The sequence below is a fragment of the Lemur catta genome, chromosome 22 (assembly GCF_020740605.2).
Source record: "Lemur catta isolate mLemCat1 chromosome 22, mLemCat1.pri, whole genome shotgun sequence".
In the NCBI taxonomy this organism is placed as follows: domain Eukaryota; kingdom Metazoa; phylum Chordata; class Mammalia; order Primates; family Lemuridae; genus Lemur; species Lemur catta.
This window is the reverse complement of record NC_059149.1, coordinates 16,307,832-16,335,783: the sequence shown is the minus strand read 5'-3', so window position 1 is coordinate 16,335,783 and position 27,952 is coordinate 16,307,832. Positions and strand designations below refer to the sequence as shown.

Here is a 27,952-nt window from a genome sequence, read left to right as displayed (position 1 = left end):
AAAAAATTTGATTATTTTGGTTAGCCAGTGAAAATTTTGATAGCCTGATACATAAATCTAAGAAAAAGACACTCAGAAGAATGAGAAAAAGGATATGAACAGGAACTTTTATATACAATCCAAATATCCAATAGATAATATAGTTTTAAAAATCAAACCATTGAAGGAATGCACATTAATACAGTGATGCTATTTTTCATTTGTATTTTTCTGTAAACAGAAAAACATAGCTTGTTGGGAATGTGAAAGTTGTTATAAAAGGAGAGTTAGTAAAATGTATTAAAAACTTTGTGTATGTATTAACTTTCTGCATACCTATTCAACTTTATAGCAAATTACTCTAAGAAAATAAGCAGATACATAAACATATAGGTGTTTGTTGTACTTTTTATACTAAAAAACTGGAAGTAACAATTGCAGAGTAGGAAATTTTTAAATAGATTGCGTATGTAGTAAAATACTTTGCAGCCATTAAAAATCGTGTGGACTAGTATTTAATTACAGGGAAAAAAGCAAATTATAAACAGATATGTGGTAAATTTTATGAAAGTATACATTAAAAATGAAATCTACACACATAGGAAAAAAAGCTTCATGGGAGGCCATTGTTTTGGACTAGCCTTCAGCACTAGGCCCCAGCAGACCAGACCAAACCAGAATATATGTGCTAAGTGCCACATGATCAAACTGAACTTTGAAATGGCCAGTTTTCCAAAAATGAGAGATTCCAGTCAGCCTGAGACAGTGATATAAGGAAGTGTCCTCTGTTTTAACCCTATATGGGAAGTTTTCAACTTTGAAACAACCAATCCATTTTTTGTTGTGTTTCTGTTTCCTTTAGCCCTTTTCTGCCTATAAAGCCAACCTCCTGTGCTCAGCTCATCAGAATACCCATTTTATAGAACAAGTGTTGCCCGCTTCTAGAATCACAGATAAAAGCCAATTAGAACTTTACATTTATGGTCCTTTTGACAGTGTCAACACTGATTATTTCTTTGTGATGGGAAAAAGATAGCTTTTAATTCTTAATTTTCCATATTTTTCAGATTTTATGAGTAAACATTTTATCACTTGTGTGATTTGAAAAAAAGTTTCTTGAAGATGGACTAAAGAAACAACTTTAAGATTCCTGTTACTAATCATGGGTCCCTAAGGATTGGAACAAAGATAGAGAACTGTGACCCTAGAATAGAAAACTTTTCAGTCCATGAAATGCTTGGGACAGCTGAAGACTAGTTCTCTCAGGGGTGTATCACAGTTTTATTTCAATCTTATTGCCTAATGACTTACAAATAATACTGGGTCTCAGAGAAGAGAAAATGGGAGCATGAATTGAGCTTAAGGGATCAGCTTTTAATTAATTTCCCCTAGGTTCAGGAAACATTTATCAAAGCCAGGATCTGAGGATACAAAGACAGGAAATAATGGAGCTCAAAAATAGATTTTAAAATTAAATTCCTCTAATAAATACTATACATATACAATGAAGGAACATAATCATAATGGCGGACAAATCATGCTTTCAATATACAATCCCTGTTTTAAGTACCTTGCATACATTAACTTACTCTCTTAAGTAACCCTGTGAGGTAGATACTGTTAGTAGCATAGCACAGAGGCAAACAGCAAGAAGGCTGGAGCCAGACTAGACTGCCTGAGTTAGAATCTTGAATCCTCCACTTACCAGCTTTATGATCTTGGGCAAGCTACTTAAACTTTCTATACTCTGTTGTCTTATCTATAAAAATGTGGACACTACTAGATCCATATAGAATTGTTCTGAACATTATAAATCATTTAGAACAGTACATAGTAAGTGGTATTTCTCAAAAATATTTAATTTTGAAAAACCCCTCAATTTTATATTGAAGCAAACCAAAATACAAGAGATGATTTGTAATTTGCCCCAGGTCACTGTAAGTGGCAGAGCCAGATCATGCTTGTGATCCTTATGATCTGTGTGGAGGTGGAGCCAAAGGAAAGCATCTTGGAAGGAGTGTGGTGAGCTGAGGGCTGCTGGGTGATAAAAAGTTATCCAGGCAAAGAGGAGGAGGGTGTGTAAGGAAAGGTATGATAAGGGAGGAGCTCTGTGAGCAAAGGAAGGAGGCACAAAATAGAACAGTATGTGTGGAGCAGTGTGAGTAGTTGGGTATAATTGGGAGGGAGGTTGGTAATGATAAGAAGTAAGGCTGTAGAGACCGGCAGGAGCCTGGTGTGGAGGAACTTGTATGTTGCACTAAATAATACTATTTTATCTTGGGGATGGTGAGGATGTAGGTATGGTAGAGCTAGAGGCAGGGGGATCAGTTAGCAAGCTATTGCAATAGTACTAAAGTACTATTTTGGGAGCCTAACCTAGGGCTACTAGCACTAGAATTGGAAAACAGGGATGGATTAGAAAACTGTCATAGGAGGTGATATTGACAAAGTTAAGAATGACTCCACTTTGGGAAGTCAGTGGTGTCACTGATAGAGGATACAGCGAAAACACTTTTTTTTTTGGTGAAGAACATGCTGAGTTTGAGGAAAAGTATAGCAGGCAGTTGGAAATTTGATGAATCTGAGGTTAAGGTGGAAATCAGGATTGAAGATAAAGATCAGGGAGTTAAATCATGACTCAGAACTAGCAGATCTGTCCCTGATTCTGGTAGACATGGAAACAAGACCAGAGATATTAAGGTATTTAGAATAAGATCACAGAGTTAAGTACCATAATCATATTCAGTACAATTAACCCAAACCACCATGTTGTCTTTGTATTTCATCACTTTTCAACAAATAGAAAGTGTGTGTGGTGTGAGAGGCAGGATCTTCCTGATGGTGTGTGCAATGAGGTGACTTGTTCACTCCACTGTCCTCAAGGTCGGGTAGAGAACATACAGTAAATATTTGTTGACTCTTTCAAACTTAAGTTAATGACACAGCCACGTCTGACTGCCGTTTTCCAGTCCCCTTTCTTGAAAGTTTACATGGAGGGCAGACGTTCTGTATGCTTTGATTAATTCAGAGGGCCTTAATTAGTGCATTTGGCTCTTTTTCAAAATTAAGAAGGATTTGAAGTAAATAAGTGGAACGGCCCTCATCTTTTTAAAAAAGGAATTGAAAGTTTGAATTCGCCTGATGAAGTTGTTTCTTTTCTTCCAACAGAGTCATTTAAAATAATTGTTCCATTAACTGAAATTCTTGATAAGAACATTACCTATGAGGAGTTGGGGAAGAAGAGTCTTAAAATCTGGCTCTCTTTTCATCTCTTCTTAGGATGTACGTCTTCTCTCCTTACCCGAATATAGATTAGCATTTTAGGACCCCCTGGAGGGAGATCTCAGTAGCCTGAGACTTTCTGTGTGGAGAGGAGAAGGGACACAGCTTTTCTTGCTTTGATCAGAGTGGAGAAATTTTATAGATTGACTGGATTTTTTTAAAAGATAAGTCTTCTAGGTAATTCCTTTCTGTGCTGCCCTAAAGAAACTGTATACAGGTGATTGAGCAGGGAAGGCAGGGATAAAAGGGTAGATAGTTCTGCATGTGCATTGCATCAATTGTAAAGCCGTGAGAACTTGGGGTATAAAAAAATTGAAATTAAAAAAAGGGGGGAAAAAGTCCCATAAGGATCCAAGAATGGAATGGGCTGCTTGCTGCGATAGTGAACTCCTCCTTGCTGGAGGTGTTAAAGCAGAGTCTGTCTCAAGGATGCTATTGGAAGCATCCCAGCTGTGGGTGGAAAACTGCACTCTCTGGGCCCAGTCCTTTACAGCCCAGAGTTTCTGATGCTGATGCCTTTACTATTCATTCTCAGACTATTTTGGCATGCACTACTCTGTTTTCTGAACTCCAGCTGTACTTACTTGTCAAATCAGTATTACACGATGCTGTTGCACAATAAAATTTTCTGAGTAGATTGTAAGCTCCTCAAAGGCAGGAATAATGTAAAACGTGTTTGAACACTTAGAGGGTCTAGCTTTGTGCTAGGAACTCTTAATTCTTGATTGATTAATCATATTGAGCTTTTAATTTCTATGTGTTTTTGTTCAGAGATAATGATTTTCAATTATATTGCTTTAAGAAACAAAAGACAAAATATTCTAGATGTATCTTTTTTGGGAAGTAAAAATTTTTTATAAAATACTGATTTTATTCTTCTTCAAAAATTTTCATTGAAATAAAATTGTGTTCTTAAGCACCAGCAACTGAAAGAGGCGTAATTTAATTGTTCAAATGAAAGTTATCTGTAAAAAAGCAATCATTTAGAAACTAGAGTAAACCAGGGAGCTATTGATGAATTTTATTAGATTTTATTCAGAGGCATTGAGGTCTTTATGCCCTTCTCACAATGAGTGCCTTATTTTATGTTTTTGAAGGCTTCAAAGATGAATACTTACAGAAAAGTCAAGTTTTTTTTTTTTTTTTTTGGAGACAGAGTCTCACTTTGTTGCCCGGGCAAGAGTGAGTGCCATGGCATCAGCCTAGCTCACAGCAACCTCAAACTCCTGGGCTTAAGCGATCCTCCTGCCTCAGCCTCCCGAGTAGCTGGGACTTACAGGCATGCGCCACCATGCCCAGTTAATTTTTTCTATATAGATTTTTAGCTGTCCAAATCATTTCTTTCTATTTTTGATAGAGATGGGGTCTCACTCCTGCTCAGGCTGGTCTTGAACTCCTGACCTCGAGCGATCCACCCGTCTCGGCCTCCCAGAGTGCTAGGGTTACAGGCGTGAGCCACCGCACCCGGCCTCAGAAAAGTCAAGTTAACGTCATCTGTTGATATACTGAAAATTAATTGCTTGCTTAGACTTTAGTTTTAGAATCTGTGTACCTGTAGTAATTGATTACATTAATATAGGTGAGCCAGCTAAGTGTCTGAAATTCTGAATACCATAGGTTAATAATTTGGTTCTCAAGTATAGACGTAGAGGATAGTGAAATTAACCACAAAGCCTTTTTTATCAGGAGTATTTGAAATTAAATATATTTCGAATTGGGCAAACACCATTCTTGCTAGTGGCAGTAATTACAATTTTGACCTGTTAAAATCTGACTATTATCGACCCATTTCCTCCAGAATCAAGACCACTGTATACTCTTGTAAGATTGATCCTTGGTCAGTCTTTTGTCACTATGGGAATTCCATGTGTAATAGTTGCACATATGGCCATTTTTATAAATGAAGATTTAGAGATTAGGTCATAAAAAATAAGATTTACTATAAAGAGCCAAATCTTCTAGACATCTAAGACATACGTCTTTAAAGTCTCTATAGACTGCCTTTTAAAGAAAATGTTAGTTTTCTTAGGGATGATTATTCATATTATAAAAATATTTCCAGTATTCTTAAAAACAATAATTTCCTCCACTAGAATGATCTACTTAGAATGATTTGATGTAACTCCTAGATAAGATTCAACATGTAAAATGGGTTGTACCTATACTGTTCCTGCTTCATACTTTAGTTTGGTGGTTATTGACTTTGGAATCACTAAGTCATTTCTTAATCTAGTGTGATAATATTTTGTGGATTATATAATAATCTTTTAAAAATAATAATATCCTTATAAAATTATTTCAGAGCCCAGTGACTTGATTCTGAAGATTTACAGAGCGGAATCATATGCTGGTCTCCAAGAGTTTAAAGCAGCCATAGAAGATTTAAATGCAGTTCTCTTTCAGCTTCCAGATTGGCCTGAGGTAAAATTACTGTTTTATATTTGCATAAATTTAAAAATTTCAACTGTAGGGAGCTTCCATTCAATTATGGTTACAAGTTTTAACAAAATGAATGATTAACTCCAAATAAAAGACATAGTGTCCTAGAAATCTAGGTTCAATATTTTGGGTGGATGAATATTATCTGACAGGTTTTTAAATTATAAGAAACTTTTGTTTTGTAAATGAGGAAAAAACGATTCATGGCACAGAAAAAAAAACATTATTGTAGGCCGGGCGCGGTGGCTCACGCCTGTAATCCTAGCCCTCTGGGAGGCCGAGGCGGGTGGATCGCTCGAGGTCAGGAGTTCGAGACCAGCCTGAGCGAGACCCCGTCTCTACTAAAAATAGAAATAAACTACCTGGACAACTAAAAATATATATAGAAAAAATTAGCCGGGCATGGTGGCACATGCCTGTAGTCCCAGCTACTCGGGAGGCTGAGGCAGTAGGATTGCTTAAGCCCAGGAGTTTGAGGTTGCTGTGAGTGAGGCTGACGCCACTGCACTCACTCTAGCCCGGGCAACAAAGTGACACTCTGTCTCAAAAAAAAAAAAAAAAAAACATTACTGTATAAAGTTTCTACAAAGAAATACAACTTGCCATCTATTGTAAAGGTGGATTCAAACCGGACTTCACTGAAGGAGGTTTATTAATAGAAACAAAATAGGTCCTTGAGGTTGGAAGATTGTTTGAAGCATTATAATGGCAACTAGGTGATGAGGCAGTGATTCAACACAGAAGATGGAGGCACAGGAGGTGCCTTACCCATATGGTTTTAAAGAAGACTTGAGGTGAGGCCAGCCTGAGCAACATAGTGAGACACTGTCTCTACAAAAAAAAAGAAAAATTAGCTGGGTGTGGAGTCAAGTGCCTGTAGTCCCAGCTGCTCAGGAGGCTGAGGCAAAAGGATTGCCTGGGCCCAGGAGTTTGAGGTTGCAGTGAGTTATGATTATGCCACTGCACTCTAGCCTGGGTGACAGAGCAAGACCTTGTCTCTAAAAAAAAAAAAAAAAGACTTGAAGAATGTGTATAACATACAATCAGTTTACTAATTCTCCTTTTTATCAAATTGCCAAGGCAAACTGGTCTGTCTCTTACATATGTTTTTTAAGATAGAAGTTACTCTTTTATGTGACTTTCTTCCTTCCATTCAAAACCATGCCTTTGAGGAGAGTGTAGGTAAGGATGCTCTAAAAATTATAAGTTAATTAGGGAAATGATACAAAATTCTGTGATGGCATTACTGGTTAATACAAAGCAAATATATATTAAAAATAAGCAGACAGTGATCGGTATGAATAACTTTAAAATTTAAAAAGGAAAGAACCCTCCAAACTCTTCACTGAAGTGATGTAATGAGAAATGTGGTTTTCTTCAGCCATTGAAATGGTAGCTAAAGAGCTGTTTGACTAGAACATTCTTTAGGCTCCTCCGATGTTATTTAATCCTAAGTTCTTGACACTGTGTTGGTGGATTGACCCCCAGATTGAATTTTTGGTTTATCAATGATGATTAGTAGGGTTTCAATTATTGTTATAGAGCTTGCTGAACTCATTTCATGAAGGAGAAAAATAAAAGGCAAAATAAAGACTTATGAAAAGTATCATATCTATAAGTACTTTCTTAAGAAATAGCATTGGCAAATATACATTCTTAATAACTTGAAAGGCATTTACCATATTGCCCTAAATCTAAGATGAATGTTTTTTTCACATTTTAATGTTTCGTTATATTGATGCATCTTAAAGTCAGTATGCTTTTACATATTATTTCCTTTTCTCCTTAAATAGCTGTTAATACATCAATAATATTTACATCAGTAATTTCTTAAAAGTCAGGGAACATGGTATTTCTGGTTTTGCTATGCTATGACTTGCTGTGGAGCTTTGGTCAAGTCATTGTCTGGGCCTCAATTTCCCATTTAGTGCTTCTCCAAGATAGTGTATGGATATGCCTTTAAAATGCCGTGGCTTCCTCAGAGTCCTTCAGAGTTTCAAAATTGGCATTTCTGAGCAGACTATTTTTTTTTCTTGATAATGATTTAAAAAAAAAACAATTTTATCCATAAAGGTTTTGTATGTGTGCTTTTTTTTATTGAAGGTCTACTACAGGAAAGGAAAAGTACTTCATGATGCTGGATTTTTAGGTGATGCCTTACAACTCTTTCTTCAGTGCTTAGCCCTTGATGAAGATTTTGCACCTGCAAAGCTACAAGTAGAAAAGGTAATCAGTTTACCAACTATTTGGTTATAGGCAGGACAAAGACATGTGTTTTTTAAACAATGAGAAGTAGAAAGTTGGAATAACAACATAAGAAGTGAATCAATCTAACTTAGAAGCAATTTGACAAGTGGTTTTCAGGTTCATGTATTGAGTTCTTAGTGAAATCAAAACATTTCATTCACAGATATTTCAATGCAAAATTTTTGCTCAGTTAATTTAGTTCGTTAATAGTTTGTTCAATCCAAGCCAGACTGATGGTCCTTATTAAACATTGCAGTTATGGTGTTCCTGCTCTGGGATAGTACTGACTGCCTTTGCCTTTCACTTCAGGTCTAAATTTTACTTACTTCCCATGATTGCCAATAGGGTAGCCCCAGTCAACTTGTTTTGCCTTATTTTTCTTGATACTCCATGTATCACTTTCCAAAGTTTGTTGTATCTATGGTATGTTAGGTGTTAATAACAAAAAAAAAGAAAGGGAGTTTAGTGATCAAATGACTTTGGGAAACATTGGGTTAAAACAAGTTAAACAGATTTCTTCAGAACTTTGCAGAGTATTTGATATGCCAGCATGAAAAAACAATAGCATTCAGTTCTTGTCAAACTTATTCACAGAGTATCTGGAAAGAACAAGGTCTTTGAAAAGTTCTTTGAAAAAAATCTACCCTAGTACAAATTTAGGGCCCCAGTCATGGTGCTCTCTGCATTTTCAAAGCATGCGACATTATTTATCACTGCTGTAGTGTTTCACATGGGGTACATGTTAAATATAAAGATTATGGGCCCCACCAACCATAGGCCTTTGGAATCACAATCTCTGAAATTGAGGCAGTAGTTTTTCAAGCATCTCAGGAGATCTTTGTGTGCCCTGAAGTAAGAGAACAGTGAAATTTTTCATAGATCTCAACTCCCTTAACAATCCAGCTAACATTGTTATATCCTTTATGAGGTTTATTTACATACACATTCTAGCCACTGATTAACAAAAAATTGCTGTTGTCTGTTTTCTGACTATTCTTTGTTAGTGTTATCCCCCTGGTGAGACTGTAAACTTTTTAAGTGCGTATGTTTTTGCATATTTCATACTGCTGTACATTCTTATATTTCTGTAATTCTTTGGTCAGATAAATGCAAAACAAATGATGCTTTAAAATATTTCATTTTTCCCCAATATCCTCTTTGTAAATTGTAGTATAATTTACATAAAATAAAATGCAGGGCTTTTACAGTTTGGTGAGTTTTGAAAAAAGTATATACCCATATAATGGCATGCCAGTTAAAACAGAGTATGCTTCCATCACCCTGGAAAATTCCTTCATCTCCTTTCCAGTAAATCCTCCATCCCCTGCTCCTAGAGATGATTACTGTTCAGATTTCTATCACCATAGAGTAGTGTTGCTTGTTCTAGAACTTCATATGAATGGACTCAGTGTGTACTCTTTTGTGTCAGTTTTTTTTTTTCTTGGTTCAATGTAATATTTTTGTGATACATCTGGTAATTTTTTTCTTTTTTTATTGTTGACTAAGTATTCTGTCATATGAACATATAGCAATTTGTGGTGTTCACTTAGTAGTGATTTTCATTTGGATTGTTTCCAATTTTTTTTTTTTTTTTTACTGTTTTGAATAAAGCTGCTATGAACATTCTTTTTTTTTTTTTTAAGGAACATTCTTGTACAAGTCATTTTGTGGACATATTTTTACATCCTTTTGGCAAACACCTAGGAGTGGAATTTTCTTCTAGCCAGAAGAAAATTCTTCTTCCCCTATCTTAACCTACCCTGTTTGTTTCAGAGTTTTAGGTGTATTCCCAATATAAGCCTCTAGAAATTTTATCTTCCAGCTGTCTCCCAGTTTAACTCCTAGCTATTATAGGGACGCTGCCATTTGCTGCTCCCAACCAAGTGCTGGGTGTTGGTAACTGTCCTCAAAGGTTAGGTAGTGCTGGGCATTGGTGACTACCCTCAAAGGTTAGGTGTTCGGTAAGAGGCTAAATTCAGTGTAAACACAGGGAGTTTTCGATTTCTGTAGTTATAGGTCCAAATTCTGTAGTTCACATAAAGACTTTAAGTCTAACCTTAAAACATACATTGGGGTGAACTATGAACTGTTTTGACAGGATAGGGCTCATTAATATTCAGAGGTAATTTTTTTATCCTTCTTTTAAAATCTTTTATTTTTATAATCCTCATATTAAAAGGTCAACCTTTACCCTGAATCTAACCACTCCCATGCCTGCCTTTTAAAGTTTTCAGTTCTTTTTTTGAGGTGATTTGACCTCATGAAGCACACCTTGGTTTTGCAAGACTTTTTAACTTAACTGTGTTTACTGTATTGCTCAACTTGTTCCTCTCCTTATTGTTAAGGAACAATGTCTACTACAAACTTTCTAAAAATTGTTAAATACTAGGTAAATTTATACTAAATTATCCTTAACCAAATACGTGATATTTTCTATTACTTTTAATATTTCTCTTACAGATTTTATGTGATTTATTATCACCTGAAAACTTAAAAGAAGGCCTGAAGGAATCCTCCTGGGGTTCATTACCATGCGTTAAAAACAAACCTTTTGGTTTTCCTTCAGTAATAGAAGAGTCTCACTCTCCCATTGAGCTTAGCCCAAATCAGGTAAGCAATGAGAAGAGATTATCATGAGTTTAGCATATCTCTTTCTTTACAAGTAAAGATCTTCACTTTCAGCCAGGCATGGTGGCTCATGCCTGTAATCCTAGCATTTTGGGAGGCCTAGGTGGAAGGGTGGCTTGAGCCCAGAAGTTTTAGATCAGTCGGGGGAGCATAACAAGACCCCATCTCTACAAAAAATTTTTAAAAAAAATTAGCTGGGTGTAGTGGCATATGCCTGTAGTCCCAGCTACTTAGGAAGCTGAGGCAAGAGAGTTGCTTGAGTCCAGAAGTTCAAGGCTGCAGTGAGCTATGATCACACCACTGTCTTCTAGCCTAGGTGACACCATTTCTTAAAAAAGAAAAAAAAAAGATCTTCACTTTTCTAGTTTTAAGTACTAGAACCTATTTAAATACTTTCCTGTTTAGTTATATGAATAGGACTTTGTAGCCTTTTATTTTACACTAAAACCTTTTATGTGAAATATTTGCTTATTAATCACAATTCTAGGTTACCTGAATGTCAGAAAACTTTTAGTTTCTTAGAGTATGTAGATATTTATGTTTATTTTAGTTTTCTCAGGGTAGGAACAACTATAATAGCATAACTACTTTTAAACTTCATCGTAAGTCAGCTTGATGTCTAGGGCTATTTAAATACAGTTGTCCCTCAGTATTCATGGGGATTGGTTCCAGGACCTCCTGCCAACATTAAAATCTGCAGATGCTCAAGTCCCTGATACAAAATGGCATAGTATTTGCATATAACCTGTACACATCTTTTAGATACTTTAAATCATCTCTATATTACTTGTAATACCTAAAACAATGTAAATGCTATATAAATAATTATTATACTGTATTGTTTAGGGGATAATGACAAGAAAAACATCTTTACATGTTCAGACTTTTTATATGTATATATCTTTTATCCCTGGTTGGTTGAATTCACAGATGCAGAACCTGTAGATGCAGAGGGCTGACTGTACTAGAAAAAATCATTTATTTGTCATGATTTTGGAATTAAAAGTTTGTGCTGTTAAATGAACATTAAAATGAGCATTATAAGGCACTAAAATTTCATTTCACTTTGATTCTTGGTGAAAGGAATAAAGGATAATAAAGAAATACAGTTGCCTTTGTTTATTGTATGTTTGTAGAGTGAAGAAATACCAGAGGTCACTTCAGAGCCTGTCAAAGGAAGCTTAAACCGTGCTCAGTCAGCACAGTCTATAAATTCAACAGAAATGCCTACCAGAGAGGATTGTTTAAAAAGGGTGTCCTCAGAACCTTTACTGTCCGTTCAAGAAAAAGGTGTTCTGCTGAAAAGAAAGTTATCTCTTTTAGAACAGGATGTGATTGTAAATGAAGATGGAAGAAATAAGCTTAAAAAACAAGGAGGTAAAAATTTCACTCTACTGTTATATAAAATAAATTTATTTATGTGGAAAGGCCTTTAAGCCATTTCCTAAAGAAGAAAACCCTGTTTGTTTTAATAGAAACTCCCAATGAAGTCTGTATGTTTTCATTAGCTTATGGCGATATTCCAGAAGAATTAATAGATGTCTCAGACTTTGAGTGTTCTCTCTGCATGAGGTAAGTATATAAAATTTTATATAAGATAAATATTTTATATTAATGTCAATAAAATGCTGTGTAGATAAAAGTTATAACAGGCAATGTAAAGTACAAAATGCTGGACTAAAAATCAGAAGACATGAATTATAGTCTTGGGTTCACTTTTCATACCTTGGGCAAGTAACTGAATCTGTGAACCTTGGTTTTTCTTATTTAGAAACTGGGGTTAATATTTGCATAACCTTTAGCACAGTGTTGTGAGAAACAAATGGCTTACAATTTTAGGTTACCTGAATGTCAGAAAACTTTTAGTTTCTTAGAATATATAGGTCTTTATATTTAGTTTTCTCAGGGTAGGAACAACTATAATAGCATAACTGCTTTTAAACTTCATCATAAGTCAGCTTGATGTCTGTTAGCTATTGGATGGAGGCAACTACTAGTACCATGCGTGGAGGCTATTTGATGTCTAGGGCTACATAAATACAGTTGTCACTCAGTATCGCTGGGGATTAGTTCCAGAAAACCAATTGTACTATATAAATTATAAAGTACTATGAAAGTTATTATAGAAACATGCTTATAATTCTAAAAGACTGAATGTTTTGAAAGAACATTTCTCATTTACATGAATTGTAGTAGAGTCAAAGGATTCATGAAGAATCAGGAGACCTGTGTGCTGGTCACACTTGGCTTGTAGCAACCAGATTCCTGAGCAAGTCTCTTAATTCACAGCCTTGGTTTTTTTCATCTGTGAGGTGAAGGGGTTAGACCAGACAATTTCTAAAGTACCTCTAAATTTAACACTATTTCTAGGAAATTCAGAAGTATCAGGTGTCAGGAAATAATTGTAAATGAAGTAAAATCAGTTTTTCTGCATTGGTTGAGTATTACATCTAGTATTAGGCCTAATATTTCCTTGGGATTCAGCTGTACTATGTATTAGATTATTTTTTATGAATTTTATATAGTAAGACTTAGAAACATATTAAGAGAACGATTTTTAGATTAATGATAAAATGGGAATATAAAGGCTATACAAAAGCTAATTAATAATTATTGATATATTTCACAGTATTTATTTTGCACTAAGTCTTTGAAATCTGGTATATTTCACATTTACTGCATATATTCAGTTTGGACTAGCTGCATTTCAAGTGCTTCATAGCCACCAGTGCCCAGTGGCTGTTGTATTATTAGTTAGTACAGCTCTAGGCCCTTGGCAGGGTATCTTTGTTGATGGAGAACTTTTAAAAGGTGCAGGAGAATATAGTTACACTTATCACTGTCCCTTCCCTCCGGTCCTGCCCACTGGGCCCACCTTCCTTTTTAAATAGAGATTAATGTTAAGTTTGCATTATTAATAAAACTAACGTGTTTTGGTTGATTTCAGGTTGTTTTTTGAGCCAGTAACCACCCCTTGTGGACATTCATTCTGTAAGAATTGTCTTGAGCGTTGTTTAGATCATGCACCATATTGTCCTCTTTGCAAAGAAAGCTTAAAAGAGGTAAATGTTTGCATTTGTGTCTATTTATTGGTGTTAAGTTTGGCAACATGGTTTGATTTCTGTTCAGCTATGGAAATAGTGATTATCATGTTCAGAATGAATTACATTGTATATGCTGAGTGGGTAAAAAGGATAATGTTTCATCCATATGCTAATGTTGGAGAAAAGTGAGATTGGAGAGGGTAGGGAAAGAAGATAGATCCTGGAGAGCAAGCCCCTTGAACTTAATTTTTTTTTTTTTTTTTTTTTTTTAACAAAAGGTGTGTTCAGTTACCTGGTCAGGTCTAGGTTCAATTTTAGTGATGACAGCATTGGGGAAACCCCACTGCCCTGCCTCTGAGCCTCAATGGTAGGCCAGATATGAGGCCTATTCCAACTCCCTTAACATCTAGAACAATTCTGTCCAACAGCATTTTCTGCATTGATGGAAATGCTGTATATTATATCTTTGCTGCCCGATATTGGTGGTCAATAGCCACACTTGGCTATTAGGCCCTTGAATGTGGCCAGTGTGATTGAAGAATTGTACCTTAAAATTTTAATTAACTTAAATTTAAATAGGTACATGTGACTAGTGGCTACCGCATTGGATAGTGCAGCTCTAGAAGTGGTAGATTGGAAAGAAGACAGGGAGGCACAGCTTCCCAACACCCCTTATAGAGTCAGTGATCAGTGTGATAGGAAATAGCTAGATCTCAGTAGCTTCTGTAACTGATCGGAAGACAGCACTCTCTCGATCATGCTTGAGTAACTGAGGAAACACCAAGGTGAGGCCAAAGCTAATGATTCTGAGAGGCAGTTGCAGCTTAGCATTGATCGATGACAGTGATGCTGTCTCTGGTGAGTGACAGGATTGTTTAAAGAAAAAAGAAAACAGTGTCTTCAAAATATGAACAAAAAATTAATACAACCATTTTGAATATACATAGAGTTATGTCCTACATAGAAAGCACAACTAGATATAGATATAATAGCATATGTGTATTATGACATTCAATATGTCTCTTACATACATAACAAGCTGACAGGTAAAACAAAATCATATATAGGATGTTAGCAAAGTCAGGAAACATAAAGTAAACTTATTCTTAAAGCGTTTATTAAGTTACATTTTCAGCTAATATGCTTAATGTTTTCAGGTGAAGCACTCTAAACATGCTATTTATCCAGGCTTTTTAGGTACTCTCTAGTGTAATATGCTTTTTTTCAGATTAACTATTGGATTTATTGCTATAATTTAGAAATACTTCATCTTGAAAAATGTCTGGAGTTTGAAAAAATATATATTAGCATATTATTTGAAAATATAACTAACATACTGTTTATGTTTCTCTTGTGTATAACTTTGAAGACATACTGTGTCACATAATTTGTAAAATCTAAATATATAATATATAATTTAGAAAATAATATTGGTATGTTCTACAGTTTTACATTTTTCCGACTTGTGCTTTTATTTTACTCATTTTTTCCATTTAAATATGTTTTAAAAACATGATTTTATAGCATAATAGTCCAGTGATTTAACATTTCCATGTTGCTGGATATATAAGTTGTTTTGCTCTCTCTCTTTTTATATACCATGCTTTTGTCAACATCATTTAAAATGAATGATTATATGCATTTTTGACCATTTCCTTAGGTTAAATTCCTGGGAGGTGAATTACAGGATCAAAGGCCATATATTTGTATAGCTCTTACAACCACTTGCTAGATTGCCTAGCCTCTCGGAAATGTTACACAGATTTAGATTCCTATCAGCAATGTAAAAGAGGCTGTGTTTCCCCAAGTTCAATTACATGGGTATTAAATTTTCAAATATCTTTATTAATTTAATAGAAAATGGTAATAGGATTGCTTTTATACTGTCTGTTGTTTGATTAATTTTATGATAAACTCTTATCTGTGTACATATTATCTACTCAAGGGTACCTCTCTCCAGTCTATAGCCCAGTGGTTCTCAAAGTATGTTCCCCTGACCTGCAGCATCTGTATCACCTGAGAATGTGTTATAAATATAAATTCTCAGACCCCACTCCAGATTCACCAGATCAGAAAGTCTGGATTGGGGCTCAGCAATTTGTATTTTAACAAGCCCTGAGTCATGGTAAAGTTTGGAAACCACTACTGGAACCAATTTCCCAATCTCTCACATTTCCTAATTGATTTGTCATTGGATAATGACAAAACCTTTATTTTTGCTGACTCTGTAGATTAAAGGGTGGCTTCTCTTTGTCTTATTATTGTCTCCCAAGAGTTTTTCCTCACTACTTTTATTAAATAAATATGTATCGGGTATTTTCTTTATACAAAGTTCTGTGCATATACTCTGACCTGTTCCCTGGCCCTAAGCAATTTTTAGTTTAATTACAGAGATATAAGGTATCCGGATCCATATGCTACTGTACAGTGCCTTTCAGGTGGTGGTAAAAGCAGTAAAATATGGGGTTTCTAGGGAGACAGAAAAATAATTAAGGAACACTTTATGAAAAAGGTAAAATTGGAGTTAGACCTTGAAGGATAGATAGTTTTTCATAGGCAGGAGTGAGATCAATTGGAATAGAGAATGACAGAAAAATGTGAGAGTATAGTACATTCTCAGAGTACTTTTAGAATTAGTGCAAATGTACTATTTTATATAGAGTTGGGTGGATGGATCATATAGGAAAAGCAATATCTTGATAAGGGTCTGAGTGATAGTGACAGTGGAAGGAAAATCTGAAAGAAAAATTATCTACACACTTTGCCTTTAAAATTGAGAACAAAAAAGGGAATAGTTTTGCTTTTCTTAAATAAGGCAAATGCATTATTTTCTTTATTCCCTTATCTCCCTTTTGTTTCTCAGTTAAAATGATAGTTTTAGAATCCATGAGCTGTCAGATGGAAATTGGTCTTTGTTGTGGGAGATGGCAGGGGCTGGGCTGATTGTGGCTTATAGAGGGTCTGTGATCATAGCAGGAAAGTGTTCTGCAGGGCTTGGTTCAAGTTGCAGCCATGCATCTTTAATGCTCTTGAGCAAAGCCTCAGGCAAGTTTACCTTGTTTAGCATCATCCATTGTAATGTTCCCCCTCACTAATTAAATTAATTCAGAATTGACTGTATAAGTATATAATAAAGGCTTTAATATATCAGTTAAACTGTTTTGCCTGTTTTGTACTGTAGGAAAACAACTACTGGAATGTAAAATAATATTGTCTTTTAGTATCTAGCAGATAGGAGGTACTGTGTCACACAGCTGTTGGAAGAATTAATAGTGAAGTATCTGCCTGATGAACTGTCTGAGAGAAAAAAAATATATGATGAAGAAACTGCTGAACTCTCACAGTAAGTTTCTTCTCATAAAAATTAAATTATGAACTATACCCTTTGAAATAGTAAGGAGAAACCTTTTCAAAGCAAGCTTAATCCTGTCTTTAGTTCAACTCAGTCTATTCAAAGGCATTTTTAAGCAAGTATTGGTCAGCTTCTTCTGTGCTCAACACACAGAATATTATAAAAGTTCATTTGGTAGCATTCAAATGTTCTGTAGGGAATTACTGACTTAGCCCTTTGGACCGAAGGAGTATTTTAGGTAGGGGAGGAATCTCCTGCAGTGACGTCCAGCAGTGGAATGGGGAACAGAGAGGTGGGAATGGTAACAGTGCCATTGATGGTAACAGCAGCTCTCATGTGTCATGGCAGGGCAGGAAGAAGGGTGAGGATAAAAGGACCTAGATCAGCGGGGAGTGTTAGTCAAGGAGAGGTATGGAAGGGGGCTCTCCAAACCTTGAGACCTAAGACTGGAATTGGAAGGGGTGTCTCAGGGGCTAAATCCTCAGTTAATAAAGATACTGACTGGGAGCAGAATTGAGTTAGTGTCAGGCAGGTGAAAAGCCCAGAGGTAACTTTGAGACTTAGTAATATGTACCACTATTAAGAGATCATAGTGGCTAATTGGAGCTCGGTAGGATGGGCCTGGCCCTGCTGGCCCTGGACATCTTTCTTTCACTTTACTCCCTTTGTTTCCTTCATGTGTTTCCCTCTTTGACTGGTCACTTGGGTCTCTTTAAATGTCTTTCACAGGTGTTTAATTTCTTAACTGTTTCTTTCCTTTTCTTTTAACTGAATACACTAAAGAACAAAACTGTGGAATTTTTATATGCTGTCTTCAGTTAGCAACCAACTTTTTGTTTCCATTATTTTTTAAAATATAAATGGAATATTTTATATTTCTCACTTTCTAAAGTAAATTGTGCTTATAGACTGTTCTTTTTCAATATTTGCCCATGATATGTATTCAGTGGGCCAGTGGCTTTCAGTAGAAGAAAGACTTGTAGTCTTTTCTGTGCAGAAAAAAATATGGACTTGTCTTCCCATGGAATTGATATTTTATTGTATTATTTTATGCTATAAAATATTCTGATGTGAGGATTGTGAATATTTTTCATCAATACCAAAACATCTGGATTTAAGAAAGCTGCAGTTATATTTTTGAAATCTTAAACGGTGATACAAACAGACTGCCGACTAACAGTAGTATATGCAAATGACAGATGAGGCAGAGACATGGCGAGAGCTGAGCATGTTGGAGAGAAACTTCCTGGAAGCTGCTTACTAATGGGGCTATTTTATGTATTTATTTATTTATTAACACATATTGTAATCATGTTTTTATTAAATATTACATTTACATAAGTAATTTGTAGCCATTTTGAAGAAAAACTAAAAAATGTAAATGAGCACTAAAAAAAAAAAGCTATAATCTGCAACCCAAAGGGAATCACTTTTGGCATTTTGGCATATATCCTTCCAGGCTTTAATACAGTGTATATAAATATATTTTAAACAAAGATGGGATTGTGTTATTTATATTATTCTATAGCCTCCTCTTCTCTTAGTTGATCTTACTAAGCTCCTCTGTGCTTCTCATTTTTATCTACTGTTCACAGTGCTACAGTGAACATTTGTATGGTACTTACAGAATTATTTCTAAAAGTGAGTTTCTTGGTTCCAAAGATGTGAACATTTCCAGTTAAAAACATAAGGCTTCTGATGTATATAGCCAAATTCTTCTTTAGCATGGCTGTGCTGTTTTAAACTGCCCCACGCTGCCAGTTACTCCCATAACCTTGACACAACTGCACATTGCCTTTATCCTTCTCTTACTTTCTGCCAATCTGGCAATGAAAAATGGTATATTATTTTAATTATCTGGAAAAAATGTTATCAGAGTTTGGTTTTTGATTGTGAGTTTGAAAATATTTTAATGCCTAAGAATTTTTAATTATTTGCTTTTCATCTCTTGTGAAAGCTCATTTTTTTTCTGTGAAAGCTCATTTTTTTCTTGTTATCTAGAGTAACTGTAAGTATTTTATGGATGAAAGATATTAACTGTCATGTTATAAATATTTAAAACATTTTTAATATAAAATATTATAATTCTCTTTTGATTCATAAAGATACTTCGGTGTATATGATAACCTGGTGTCTCAAAATTCAAACTTACTCTTGTAAATAAGAGGATCACAAACAGATTTTTAGTATTAATATTGCATCAGTGTGAGCTTAATGAAGGGGGTGCTGATTCTTATCAGAAATAAAAATCACCTTATTTAGAACTAATTTTCTACATTAATTTATTATTATTATAAACATCACTCATTTTTTGTTGTATGTTCTGATCTATAATAATGAAACTTTTTCTCCTTCAGCTTGACCAAGAGCGTTCCAATATTTGTTTGCACTATGGCCTACCCCACTGTGCCTTGCCCTCTTCATGTATTTGAGCCAAGATATAGATTGATGATTCGAAGAAGTATACAAACTGGAACCAAACAGTTTGGGATGTGTGTCAGTGATACACAAAATAGGTATGGTTTTTGTGAACTTAAATATTTGTATTTATATCAGAACTTTCTTTCAATATGTATGAGAGCTTGCATGCTTGTGCTTGAACTTTATTGCTAATCAGAGTTTTCTTTTAGTTTTGCAGATTATGGTTGTATGTTACAAATTAGAAATGTACATTTCTTACCTGATGGAAGGTCTGTGGTTGATACAGTTGGAGGAAAGCGGTTTAGGGTTTTAAAAAGAGGAATGAAAGATGGATATTGCACTGCAGACATTGAATATCTGGAGGATGTTAAGGTATTAAAAACTGTTCTTTTCCAGCATACTTTGGTCTACTCTGTTTTGGGGGTTGGTACAGGGATGCAGGCTGATAATCTCCTAGGCACATGAGCCAGTTCTTCCTATCAGACACCTTTATCACTGCTACTTATGAGAATTAGCTCCAAGTTACCTTTTTATTTTACCCATAAATCATTGTGGATGATTTAAGAGAGAGAACTTGGGAGACTAGAACCTAGATCCTCTTCATTTCTATAGACTTAACAACAAGCAACACAGTGCCTAGGATGTATATGTGCATGTGTATACGTGTGTATCTGTGTATATACACAGGTAGGTGTTTAACAATTACGGTTGACTAAATTGAATTTTCAACCCATCCAAATTTTGAAAGGTTGTTAATCACTGTCCTGTTTTATTGAATTTATTAGTTGTCAGAGTGAATGTAATCAGTACATTGAAATTTGATGTAAAGGTAGACACACAAAATCCTGAAAGAATTGTTCTATATATTAAGATTATTCCTGTGCCTAAGATAACCTTGATGATAAAATAGAGTTCGATGCTGTATTAAAATTTTAGGGCATCACAGAGAAAGCACTGTCCTTATACATATTGGTGTTATCTTACCTGGGTAGGGTTACTGTTATATCTTTCTTGGATAAGGTTAATGTGGCCCTTTTGATATTTGCAGTACCTTATTTACCAATTGCAATGAGTTTAGGAACCAGAAAAAATACCTTGTGATGTTATAAATATCAAATTGAAGGTCTTGTAGAAAGGCGTTATAAAAACATAGGTCTTACACCATCATGTTTTCATTGATCTGTTCAGGCTCTTCATTTCAGTCAACATTTGTTGAATGTTGGCATTAGGTATTTTCATAAACATTAGGTCCTTGAATTTTCATAACTCTATGAAATAGCAGATCAGAAAAGTACAATTCAGAGGTGTTAATTAATTTGCCTAAGATCCTATAGGTAGTGTAACAAAAATGATTTAAAGCCAACTCTGACTCTAGGTCCTGTGCCTTATTATTATACTCTATTGCCTCTGCTGATAAACTTGATTAGAATGATATTGCCTGTCCTGTCTCATTATAAAAACACTGTGGGGTACTTTGCTTTGTGAAGTAGGTCAAAAGAATTGGTTGAGTTGAAATTTTGAGCTGATTGATACACTCTGTGCCTTAGGCATGCTTGGTTAATAGAATCATTTGCTAAAGGCATTGTTCTTTGTAAAACTAATAACCCTATTTTAGCTTTATGCAAATTATACCTTTATGTATTGGGTTTGATGACAAAATGCCTTGAGTATGTGGCTAAACATTTATACATATGTATATATGCAAATATAAATATAGACAATAGAATAGCATATTGAAAGTATTATGGATTTGATGTTTAGAAAATTGAGTCTTACATGTGTTTGTGGTCTTAGGAATGGCTAGTAATTTTTCCTCATCTTAGTGTCTTCATCTGTATAATGCTTTTCTTGTCCATTCTGGAAAAGCTTCTCAGATTTGTTTTTTATATCAAAGTCATCTTTCCTTATTGCAATAATTCTGTTTTCTTTGACTTCTGACAAAATAATAAGTTATATTATTGCAGTAAAATTCTTTAACTTTAAAAGCTTGATTTTAAAATTTCTGCCTGCTTTTTTGGCTGGCTTCTTTTTCTATCTCAGGGTCTTTCAATTCTTATCATTCCTTGTTTACTAGAGCCCATGGTTTGTTTCCTTGAATTTTGCGACAGTGCAAAGCAGATGCTCTTTTTATCTTTTTAAATGATTTAACAAGTCACAAATTTATTTCTTGCTCATATCAAGTTCAATGTATGTTTGCAGGGACTGAATCTTATATAGGCATTCCAAGACCAGAATTCTTCAACTGTATGACTCATCTCTTTAAAAAATTTATTTTTATAATAGTAAAATGTATATAACATGAAATTTACCATTTAAACCATTTTTTTTTTTTTTTTTTTTTGAGACAGAGTCTCACTTTGTTGCCTAGGCTAGAGTGAGTGCCCTGGCGTCAGCCTAGCTCACAGCAACCTCAAACTCCTGGGCTTAAGCGATCCTATTGCCTCAGCCTCCCGAGTAGCTGGGACTACAGGCATGCGCCACCATGCCTGGCTAATTTTTTCTATATATATTTTTAGTTGTCCAGATAATTTTTATTTCTATTTTTTTTAATAGAGATGGAGTCTTGCTCAGGCTGGTCTCGAACTCCTGACCTCGAGCGATCCACCTGCCTCGGCCTCCCAGAGTGCTAGGATTACAGGCGTGAGCCACCATTTAAACCATTTTTAAGTGTACAGTTCAGTTCAGTGATGTTAAGTACATTCACATTGTTGTGCAAAAAGCAGATGGTTTTTAAACTTTAGCTTTAATTTTCATTTCAAATCTTTCAAACGTAAAAAGGATGTTTTTTTGTCTCGTGTGCACTGTAGTCTTACCTTTTTTATATTTCAGAATGTTTTCAGAGTCCCTTTGTTGTTTTTGTATTAGTCATCCTTGAAGTATGAAAGGCTGAGTCAGGCCTGGTATTTGTTCAGATGAGTTAATGTGTATGAGACAGAGCACTACCTGACACATAGGGAGTGGGTTATAAATGTGTGTGGTGTGTGTTAAAGAAATCTACATAAGATGGGTATGTTAACTTCAGATTTTCCCACCTGTGTTCTAGGAGACTATTCTTCTGGCTCTCAGGCTGTAAGATGGATGCATTTAATTTTCCATTTGCAGTTTGGTGATCCAGTAGTCTAAAGGGTACAACAGAAGTTCATCATTGTATAACTGGTTCCCTATCCTTTGATGTACTGAATTTATACACTAAGTTATTGGTTGTGGCTTTTTGTTTGTTTTTTTCTTTTGACCCAGTTCCCCAGTAAAAGATGTAATTATGCTTTGACTCCTTTTGCTACTTTCTGTCATGTTGTCTGCACCCTGACCAACTATCTTTTCTTTTATTGTAGCAATTGTCTTCTTCCACCCTTTTGTTCCACTGCTTTCAAAAGCCATTGACCCATAAAGACAAAAGCAATTCTAAATTTGTGTAGACCTGTGAACCAGAACTTACTCTGAATCTTACTCCTCTCACTCCAGGGGGGTGTTAGTAGGGTTCTGCAGTATTGTGCTGCAAGTCAGCAAGGTGGTGGGGCAGGCCCTGCTGTCTTTTTTTAGTCTGGCCAATTAGCACTATGTAAGGCAGAAATATATATTATAGCATAAGAATTACATCATGCTCTCTGATAATTCATCACTGAAGTAGGTATTCCCCTATTTTTCTGATGCTTTTTGATGCTTCTTTTCATTTCTATAGGGTTGGTGATATGGATGGGGGATTATTCATAGAAATCTTACTGACTGTTGTATTTCTAGGTTGAGAATGAAGATGAGATTAAGAATCTCAGAGAACTTCATGATTTGGTATACTCTCAAGCCTGCAGCTGGTTTCAGAACTTAAGAGACAGATTTCGAAGCCAAATTCTTCAGCACTTTGGATCAATGCCTGAGAGGGAGGAAAACCTTCAGGTATGGTGGCTTTAATATTACTTCCAAAAGTCTCACTTTTTTGTAAACTCAAATTAGTAGATTTAAAAATTTCTTTTTTAAAGAAAATTTCTTTTTTAATTTTCCTTTTTGCACATTTCTTTTGAACCCCTTGTCTTTAGAATCCTGACCATCTTCTCTAGAGCCCTATTATTCACTGCATTTTATATAGGTAGAGGCTTGAAATTGGTGTCAGCTGAGATGCCTATGAGCGCTCCAGAGAAAGAGCAAGTCCTTCATTGAGGATTTCCTAGAAGGGATAAGGAATTAAAATGCGATGTTACCATGTAGTAAACTGTGACTATGAGTCAACCATGCCTTCGAGCCCATCAGCTGTACTCTTATTCTTTGACTGTGGAGAGACTTGTCATTTTTTTGTACATTTAAAAAATTTTTTCTCACCTCTCCTTTTATCCCCAACATCGTACCCCATCACTTCAATCCATTTTTGTCTCTTCATGTTTGCTACTTCACTCCTCATGAAGTATTATGGTTATGGTCTTGCTCAGGTACTTAGGGTTTCCATTTAAGTTTAATCTTATTAATGTATGTTAGGCATTTTCTGTGCAAGCAGATCTGTGCAGTAGGCACTGCAAGAAGGATAAAAGAAGGGTCTTTATCCTGGAAAATCTGATTATAGACTTGTTAAAGCACTAACCTTTAGACATAGGGTTTTGAGTTGAGTAAAGTGTTTGTGGTCAGAAGGTGATCGATTTCATAAAGGCATGGCTGTATATAAATATATGAAGATGGAAAGATAATAGGTCCCACTATGATGCACACTGCCTCTCATTCCAGTTTTCAAAGGTTGGTCTAAGTCTGAATCCCAATTGAATCCTTCACCTGAACTTGAAATTTCAACATCAGGCCATCTTCAAATTGAGTACCTATTCTGTTTAGCATATTGTCAGTTGCCATATGCTTGTTTGACCCTGGCTGCCTGAATCTGATTAAGCATGACAGAAACAGGATTTGATAAGAGCAATATTGAATAAGAAAAAAAGCTTATAGAAAAATTCAACATTACTTCCTTACCACTTTCACCACTCTCACCTTTTATCTCCTCCTCCACCACTGCTTTCTGTTAGTGATATTATGTGAGTTAGGATTCAGTCAGGAAATCAAAAGCAGCCGCTCTACATATTCCAGGAAAGGTCTAATGTAGGACGCAGAGTTTATGCAGTGGTTGGGAGAGCTGCAGGAGTGTAGATCAGGGACATCTCCAGCAGAGGTCAGGGAATCTGACACCACAGATCTTCACCTAGAGCAGCAGACAAGGTGCTTCTTAACAACTTGTGGGGAAGCTGCTGTAATTCTTAGAATCCCAGTGGGTCTTCACCAGTATCTCAGTCTGCAGCAGTAGAGCAGATGCTTTTCAAGAATTCTCTGGAAAGCTGCTGCCCACACTTTTCAACACTCTCCAGAGAATAATGGCCTCTTCTGTTCCAGCTTGTATATCTCATGAGAGTGCCTCTCATTGGCAAAGTCTAACCCAGAACCATATGGGGGAGGGGATCCTGGGAAAGGTAGTTTCTCAGGTCTTTGGAATTGGGAAGAGGTGGTAATGATGCTGAGTTGAGAAGAGACAATGCACAAGTATAGAAATCTAATTTGATTCTGGAGGAAGCTTATTGAGACCAGCACTGATGTCATAGCTCCTTTTGTCATTCTGAAACCTCATGTTTCACGTCCAGTAAGAAGCAATCCAATGTGCAGTAAAGGTGGTTTATAGATACTTTTATGTAAATTCCCAGTTTTTTTAATGCCAGTAGTCAGCCCTTACAACATCAGAGGGACTTCTTTGTTGGAGAACTTTTTATTTTTCAAAGAAACCTGGAAGCCAAGACCTTCTTCTTATGTTTTTCCTAGGATTGCACAATACTTTGAAGAAATTTTAAATAGCAACTAACTTTTGTTAATGTTTGAAGTATATATTTTAAGAAAGTGATTCTCAGTTTGGAGCAGTCTTGCCCCCAGAGGACATTTTGCCTTATCTGGAGACATTTTTGGCTGTCACAGTGGGGGAGGTGCTGCTGGCATCTAGTGTACAGAAGTCAGAGATGTTGCTGAACATGCTGCAGCACACAGGGTAGAATTATCTGGCTCAAAACGCCAGTAGCCTGAGGTTAAGAAACCCTGCTTTAAGACTGTGCAGTGCAGAGGGAAGTGTGAGTGCAGGCTGTGGAGTCAGGTCTAGGCTGAATCTTGGCTCTGCCACATATGAGCTGAGAGATCTTGGAAAATTTGCATAACATTTCTGAGCTTCAGGTTCCCATTTTGTACCTTACACGGCTGTTAAGGATACTCGAGATGAGACCTGGCACATAGTAAAGTGCTCAATCAATGGTAGCTTTTTGGTGGTTTGTTATGTTATTGTTACATAAATACTTGTTTTATTAATACTATAAACTATTGGTTATTTTTAGGCAACCCCTAATGGACCTGCATGGTGTTGGTGGCTTCTTGCAGTTCTTCCTGTAGATCCCCGATACCAGCTGTCAGTTTTGTCAATGAAGTCTTTGAAAGAGCGATTGACAAAGATACAGCATATACTGACCTACTTTTCTAGAGACCAATCTAAGTAACTGACTGCTTGGATCTTCCTTGAAAGTTACCCTAATCTGGCCGTGTTGATGGCCAGATTGTCCGCTGCCTTTGCACATCCAGTGCTGGTTTTAGAAATGTAATGAAACTTTTTTTTTCCTTCAACCTCCTGAATCATATGGTTCTGCAAATGAATACCTTCAACTAGGATTTAGACCACTAAGAACTTGCACAGAAAAACATGCACCGAACGTGTGTTAAACCTCTACATTGTGATGAAGTTGCACTATGTACCATATTCTAAAATGAAATGAAAATGTGTATGTCTGTGGAGTGTGTGTGCGTGTGTGTGTGTGTGTGTGTGTGTGTGTGTGTGTGTGTGTGGGTGGGTGGTGGGTGGTGGTGTGTGTGCATTTTCTCTGGCTTTAAAATTTTAAAAGAAAAAAAAAGCCATAGAGAGCAGAACTTGCTGAGGGTCATTTATTGCCCAAGTTTACAACAGTAGCGATACAAGTTTTTGCAAATTGAATTTGCCTCAGATTTATCTGTCCTAATGCTTATATTTGCACAAATATGTAAAATATAGTATTGAGTATCATTCTTTGTTGGAGATACTGCTCTTGCTGAACCGTCTTGACCATTGACTATGACACAATTTCCTATTTATGTAAATACTTGCATCCCAGTGGCCGACAGGCGTTGGATGCAGAACCTAGAGCCAGTTTTCAGGAACAATTGTAAACCTGACATGGTACTGTGCATCTATTCATAAAACACTTAAAACTGTGAAAATATGGTTTACATTTAATTGTACATAAAGGTAAGTGGAGAACTCAATTCAGTACCGGTTAGTCTGTACAGTTTAGGGGGCTTTTCACATTAACTAACTGCCCATCTATGTAATTTATAGTTTGACATGATGTGTTTGTTTAAAAAGATTACATAGTATAAGCCCATTAAGGATCTGGGGGAAGAGAAGATGTAGAACTAAGCTTTTAAAGTTTGTTTTGTTTTTTAATTCTGGTCTTGGTGCAGATGTTAGTTATGCCTTATTCATATCACAGTTAGATCACCATGCTGCGACATGGTTTGTACTCATGCTGCCCTAGATACTTTTGTAATTATTTGTTGCAAACTTGTGACTGTCCCTATTAACTTTCTTTTATGTAAGTAATTTGTAAAAGTTTCTTAAAAATTTTGCTTTTGCTTATTTAATTTTGAATAAAAGCTAAATTCATAATACTTTTTTCTTACATTTTAGGTCAGTGTTAAAAAATGATCCATGGGGGAGCCACACTGCATATGGTAAAGAACATATGAGTTTTGCTTACTGTTTTCTGGTGTTAAACACAAGTTATAGTTTCCAAAATACTTCTTTTGGTCCATTGTATAAGCAAAAAATTGCGGTGTCTTAAGGAGGCTTGAGGCCCTAAAACCATCCTCTAAAGCAGTGGAGCAGTGGTCCCCAACTTTTGGCGCAAGGGACTGGCTTCATGGAAGACAATTTTTCCACGGACGGGGTTGGGGGTTGGGGCAGGTAGAGCTCAGGTGGTGTTGCAAGCAGTGGGGAACAGCTTTAAATACAGATGGAGCTGCTCTCACCTACTGCTGTGCTGTCCCCTCCCGCCCCCACTAAGTATCATGAATGACAGTTTTCCCACTGATGGGTGGCAGAGCTCTGTGGCCTCGTCCCTAACAGGCCACGGACCGGTCCCGGTCTGTGGCCCAGGGGTTGGGAACTCATCTCTAAAGCACTATTTTTCAACCTTTTAAAAATCCATGTCCTTTTAGGATAAAAATAATATTCTTACATTCATGCTACACCTTTTGAGACTCCTCTTGGTTACATAGAATTGACCATTGCTGCCCCCAATTCCCCAGCTATGATTTTCCAAATATAATAAATCACCTTTTAATACTGAATGTTTTTATAAAAAATATATTCAGAAATGACTGCCTAGAGGACCACACCTCACCACCACAATCATGTCAATTGACAATCTATGCATTAGTTCTGCAGAAAACATCTAAAGAATGGGCCATTCTCCCAAAAGTTCCCTATCAATAGGTTTTAAAGTGTTAAACTTTCTTATGTTAAAAACTATTA

At 35.9% G+C, this 27,952-nt stretch overlaps 1 protein-coding gene across 2 annotated transcripts in view; it reads left to right on the top strand.

The window, feature by feature from the left end:
- LONRF1 (LON peptidase N-terminal domain and ring finger 1) overlaps positions 1-27,087 on the top strand; it is a 33,530-nt gene extending 6,443 nt beyond the window's left edge. Inside the window, exons 2-12 of one of the 2 annotated variants that reach the window (XM_045535270.1) lie at positions 5,564-5,682; positions 7,804-7,926; positions 10,408-10,557; positions 11,712-11,952; positions 12,084-12,147; positions 13,523-13,637; positions 16,841-16,962; positions 19,329-19,487; positions 19,602-19,764; positions 23,131-23,283; positions 25,728-27,087. In XM_045535270.1, coding sequence (XP_045391226.1) covers positions 5,564-5,682; positions 7,804-7,926; positions 10,408-10,557; positions 11,712-11,952; positions 12,084-12,147; positions 13,523-13,637; positions 16,841-16,962; positions 19,329-19,487; positions 19,602-19,764; positions 23,131-23,283; positions 25,728-25,886 — 1,568 coding nt within the window. In that variant the 3' untranslated portion in view covers positions 25,887-27,087. Of the gene's footprint in view, positions 1-5,563; positions 5,683-7,803; positions 7,927-10,407; positions 10,558-11,711; positions 11,953-12,050; positions 12,148-13,522; positions 13,638-16,840; positions 16,963-19,328; positions 19,488-19,601; positions 19,765-23,130; positions 23,284-25,727 lie in introns of both variants that reach the window. The other variant, XM_045535269.1, reaches the window with a different exon arrangement.
- The last annotated feature ends 865 nt before the right edge of the window (positions 27,088-27,952 follow it).